The sequence below is a fragment of the Tachysurus fulvidraco genome, chromosome 16 (genome assembly GCF_022655615.1).
Source record: "Tachysurus fulvidraco isolate hzauxx_2018 chromosome 16, HZAU_PFXX_2.0, whole genome shotgun sequence".
In the NCBI taxonomy this organism is placed as follows: Eukaryota; Metazoa; Chordata; class Actinopteri; order Siluriformes; family Bagridae; genus Tachysurus; species Tachysurus fulvidraco.
This window is the reverse complement of record NC_062533.1, coordinates 216655-222500: the sequence shown is the minus strand read 5'-3', so window position 1 is coordinate 222500 and position 5846 is coordinate 216655. Positions and strand designations below refer to the sequence as shown.

The 5846-nt window shown below is 39.5% G+C and overlaps 1 protein-coding gene across 6 annotated transcripts in view; it reads right to left on the bottom strand.

Moving 5' to 3' along the window:
* Positions 1 to 5373, bottom strand: part of LOC113642159 (putative autophagy-related protein 11) — an 18965-nt gene extending 13592 nt beyond the window's left edge. For 3 of the 6 annotated variants that reach the window (XM_047801400.1, XM_047801403.1, XM_047801405.1), the window contains exons 1-2: positions 5078 to 5372; positions 4591 to 4664 (exon numbers count right to left, since the gene is read on the bottom strand). In XM_047801400.1, the coding sequence (XP_047657356.1) occupies positions 4591 to 4664; positions 5078 to 5231 (228 nt within the window). In that variant the 5' untranslated portion in view covers positions 5232 to 5372. Of the gene's footprint in view, positions 1 to 4590; positions 4665 to 5077 lie in introns of all 6 variants that reach the window. The other 3 variants (XM_047801401.1, XM_047801404.1, XM_047801402.1) reach the window with 2 other exon arrangements.
* Positions 5374 to 5846: the final 473 nt, after the last annotated feature.

Below are 5846 nucleotides of genomic sequence, written 5' to 3'. Positions count from 1 at the left end.
CAATTCGCCACTGCTGGGCCCCTGAGCAAGGCCCTTAACCCTCAGTTGTATAAATTGAAATTTAAAACTAAGTCACTCTAGATAAGGGTGTCTGATAAATGCCGTAATTTATCATGTAAAATGCTAAAATGTAAAATGCTGTACAAAAATATTGTGCACTATTATATCAGACTTGCACATTTTATGAACAGCAGATATGTTAATTCCTCTCCACTGCTTCTCTCTTTCTACCCATCCCAAGGCATCCAGAAACTGTACCAGCTCTGATCGTCTTCCGTGCGATGAAGATTTTGGGCTCCTGAGGACTCTGAGAATCCTGAGACATCTAGAGATCTACCAGCTCCAGTCAAACTCTGCGATACTAAAGGGAGATGTGAACTCCATGTGATCTTTTGCATCTATACAACATTTATCAGACTGTATATATATAAAATCACACCCCCAGTATCACCCAGATGAGGATGAGGTTCCCCTTTGAGTCTGGTTCCTCTCAAGGTTTCCTTTACCATCTAAGGGAGTTTTTCCTTGCCACTGCTGCCTGAGTCACCCCAGACTTGTTCATTGGGGATAAATACATACACATTTAAATATATCTAATATAATCTTGAATTTTGTACTATATTAATCTTTATATTATTCTTTATATTAACATTTTGTTCTATGTTTATGTTCTGTAAAGCTGCTTTGAGACAATGTCAATTGTAAAAAGTGCTACACAAATAAACTTGAATTGAAATGAACATTATAGAAATAATACAATGACCAGCCTGCATGACAATGTAATGGAATAACTTTGAAATGCAATGGTGGGAAATGCAGCTCTGTGCGGTAATTGTGTGTGTGTTTACATCAACACAAAATGGTGTAAAATCTCTGTGCTTTTTTTCTATTTACTTTTCATCACTGGTGGAGTTTGTGACTGTTAGATGCAGGCCATTTTATTTACCACAGGAATTCATCACAGTTTTCATTGTCAGAGTTTACATTACACACCACCGCTAAGGCTTTATGTGAACTCTATGTGGCTATTAGCGAACTGTTTATTTTGTCTTAAGCAACTGTGAAAGCTTGCCTTCTAAAAATTGGAGTTACAAAGCTGGGACATGTACTGGATGGAAATGGTTGGAGACTGGACAAGGCCATTAAAGTGGTGACAGGCTTATAATCAGCACGTCTCATTTTCAAGATGAAGGATGAAATCTTCTCTGTGTTACCGACCAGATACAGAAACATCATTGTAAGAGGACCTCGAAGGGACAAACTAGATGAACAGGACTTTCCAAAAATTAAGATCACTCGAGCTATCAGTGAGGAAGAAGTAGAAGAATCCAGTGGTTCTATTTTATCCTTTAATACCCCTAAACTGAGAGATCTGGAGTCAGCAGTAAAGAAAGCTCTGTACTATATCACAGTGAAAATAACACTCTTGCAGAGGTGGCAAAAGTACACACATCCTTTACTCAAGTAGAAGTACAGATACTCAGTTTTTAAAAGACTCCAGTAAAAGTAGAAGTAGTGGCTACACTCTTTTACTCAAGTGAAAGTAAAGAAGTATGGGCTCTGACATGTACTTAAGTAAAAAGTCGCCGTTACTACTACCTGTTTAGTGTCATGCTGGTAACTGGACGTCATGTTTTATATATATATATATATATATATATATATATATATATATATATATATATATATATATATATATATATATATATAGTACAGACCAAAAGTTTGGACACACATTCCAAAAGTTTGGACACATCACCTTTTCAACAGGACAATGACCCCAAACACACCTCCAGGCTGTGTAAGGGCTATTTGACCATGAAGGAGAGTGATGGGGTGCTGCACCAGATGACCTGGCCTCCACAGTCACCGGACCTGAACCCAATGGAGATGGTTTGGGGTGAGCTGGACCTCAGAGTGAAGGCAAAAGGGCCAACAAGTGCTAAGCATCTCTGGGAACTTCTTCAAGACCGTTGGAAGACGATTTCAGGTGACTACCTCTTGAAGTTCATCAAGAGAATGCCAAGAGTGTGCAAAGCAGTAACCAAAGCAAAAGGTGGCTACTTTGAAGAACCTAGAATGACATATTTTCAGTTGTTTCACACTTTTTTGTTATGTACGTATATAATTCCACATGTGTTCATTCATAGTTTTGATGCCTTCAGTGTGAATCTACAATTTTCATGGTCATGAAAATAAAGAAAACTCTTTGAATGAGGTGTGTCCAAACTTTTGGTCTGTACTGTATATATATATATATATATATATATATATATATATATATATATATATATATATATATATATATATATATATATATATATATGTACTGGATGAGATCAGAAAACAACCACATATAGCAGGAAAGGTCAGGTGACCCAATACTTTTGGAAATATAATGTATACCAAGTGTATCACCAAGGCCATATCCCAAACTGTAGATTCCAGCTCTGTGCTTGAAAACAACTCAAAATTATTGTGATGTTTTACAAATGACAAAATTAATGTTAATTAAATTAAGCACTTTGTGTTTTTTGGGTTGACACCAGGGGCGGTTCTAGGGTTTCATCTTTAGGGGGTTGTAGCCCTCAGTGAGAATTTAAAACAAGAAGAGTTCTATATTATATATTATATGACAACTCTGGTAATAAGAATAGTGACATTTCACTGCTTTTGGTTGCCGTCTTTGCGTCTTTCCGCCGATTAACGTTATAGATAAACGCCTCCAGCTCTGACTGCGCGTGCACGCTGCGCGTACCTGTGCTTCTCCGTTCTAATAAAGCAGGCAGCTGAAGACGCACGTGTGAAACACTACAACACACGCGTGTAAAAGTAAAGTAAAATTTTTTTTATAATTTTCTTTCCCATCGACGACATGTCCTGCATTTTAACGTCATTTTTATTGTTTATTTATGAAAGTAAAAATGATCCTTATAGTTTTAGGGTGGCTGAGATTACAGACAGGGGGCTGAAGCCACCCTAAAAAAGGGCTAGAACCCCCCCTGGGTGACACAATTCGCAACGCACTCGCCAGGAATCCTTTTTGACGCCGATTATTACAAACATCTCCCTCATATATGGCCATGTGTGTTCAGGAATGTCCTCGTTGTTAGTTATTTTAACATCGGTGACTCCCTCTGAATGAACATTAGCCATTCCTTTTGTAGGCGCTGCTCATTGTTAGCTCCGCTATCCTTAGTCTATGTCTGATAGCCAGTAAATAATACAGTACACCAGTCACATGGGGAAAAAGCCGCACAATGATAGGATGATAGGCTGGAAACAGCGCCCAAGGAGAAGGAATAATACTAAAAGTAACGAGTCCGTTTTGAAAACGTAAGAAGTAAAAAGTACAGATATTTGTGTAAAAATGTAATGAGTAAAAGTAAAAATTTGTCCGAAAAATAAATAGTGGAGTAAAGTACTCATTCATTCATTCATTCATTTTCTACCGCTTTATCCGAACTACCTCGGGTCACGGGGAGCCTGTGCCTATCTCAGGCGTCATCGGGCATCAAGGCAGGATACACCCTGGACGGAGTGCCAACCCATCACAGGGCACACACACACTCTCATTCACTCACGCAATCACACACTACGGACAATTTTTCCAGAGATGCCAATCAACCTACCATGCATGTCTTTGGACCGGGGGAGGAAACCGGAGTACCCGGAGGAAACCCCCGAGGCACGGGGAGAACATGCAAACTCCGCACACACAAGGCGGAGGCGGGAATCGAACCCCGACCCTGGAGGTGTGAGGCGAACGTGCTACCCACTAAGCCACCGTGCCCCCGGAGTAAAGTACTGATACCAGAAAAATGTACTTAAGTACAGTAACGAAGAATTTTTACTCTGTTACTTCACCTCTGCACTCTTGCAATAGCAGACTTCCTTGTGAGGGACAGGTGGAGAATGCAGTATAAGCCTCCCATAGAGAAGAGGACGTCTGATCTACAGTGGAGGCTTAATCACGGGGATATAGATATATATAAAGTTTTTATTGGGGGCCTCAAATACAGATACAGTATTCTCTTCCCCTATTTATTGAAAAATAGAATATCTTGTCACTGAACATTAAAATGAAGACATGGTTAAACCTCTCTCACTCTATCGCAAACATCTTGTGTATTCTGAGATGTTTTTCTGCTCACCAGAGTTCTTAACTGAGTTACTGAAGCCTCTTGGTCAAATCCAACTAGTCTGAACTTTATTCAATTATCTCTCTTATCAGTGATCGCTCTCTCTCTCTCTCTCTCTCTCTCTCTCTGATCACTGGTTGTTTTTTCTGAGTAAACTCTAGAGACTGTGTGAAAATCCTGATCTCAAACCAGTCTGCACTCAGTACATACATGTGCTACCTGTACATGTATGTATCTAATATACCCTCCAGCCTTGACTGCTCATGCCCTCAGGCTCCAAACACTATCATTTAACTTTCATTTAAATATTAAAATGCTCAAACCATGAAAGACTGGATATTCCAACAGCCAACACACAACGGTACCAAAATGTTCAGTAACAGATTCATCAGTAAAGGTTTTCTGCAACGTTCTGAAAATGGGAGATGTTTGTGATGGTGGTTTGTACCTCATGGACTGCGCTGTCCGTCTGTGTGGCATCATCACACATCAGGGCTGGATTCAGTAAAGAGACAGGCTGTACTGGGTGTAAATAAAAACAACCATAACATCAGATACATACACACTCATTACTGCTTAGAGCTTTAACGAGAGAGAGAGAGAGAGAGAGAGAGAGAGAGAGAGAGAGAGAGAGAGAGAGAGAGAGAGAGAGATGGTTTGTGTCTATATTTGTGTGTGTATGTGTGTGTGTGTGTGTCTATATGTGTGTGTATGTGTATATGTGTCTGTGTGTGTGTGTGGATATGTGTCTATTTGTGTGTGTGTGTGTGTCTATATGTGTACATGCATGTGTATATGAGTGTGTTTGTGTGTATGTGTATTTGTGTGTGTATGTGTCTATATGTGTGTATGTGTGTGTGTCTATATGTGTATGTGTGTATTTTTGTTTGTGTGTCTAGATGTGTATGTGCATGTGTATGTGTGTATGTCCCAACCCTCTGTAACACGTGTGTCCTCGTTCTCTCCTTCTTTCTCTCCATCGCCTCGCATCTTAAATAAATAATAACAAACTGCTGCTGTGACTGAAGCTCCACCGACATACAGTAGGGGGCGCAGTGGGATATGTGCAGAAGTCATGAAGTGCTGCATCGTAACTCAGTTAGAGTTCAATGACAAACCGCCTCGCTGTCATTGCCTTACTGCGGGTTCTGTTACGTCACAGTGACGTAATCCGCTCCAGAACACTCACACGTTCCACCTGGGGTGTCAGTGTCTTATCGGGAATTAACATTATTATTGGTGTTTATGTTATAACTCTCATCGCTCGATGCGGTTTACGGCAGGGTGCTACAACAATACCGGTGTTCCAAAGAATTCAGTCTCATCTTCAGTGCGCATGCGCGGAATTAGGACGTTTTTCAGCACTTGTACTGCACGCTTTATCATCGTGTGTTTATTTCATCACAATAAGGATATATTCTGTTCTTCATAAACATCCTCATAAAGATTTGTGTAGTAATAAATAAACTCTACTGTGTTACATTAATGTTCCTCATCTCAGTTAAACACTATAAACTGACTTTATTCCCTCACACTAGTACAGAGATATTAACTGTTGTGGAAATTCAATAATACAAGTTCATGTAACAAACCTATTTTATGGTGAAAATGTTCTTTATTTTAAGCTTTACTGACAAACCACACAAATGATTTCTTACAGTGCAATATTACATAGTTGGGTCTAATATTATGGCTGATGGTTGT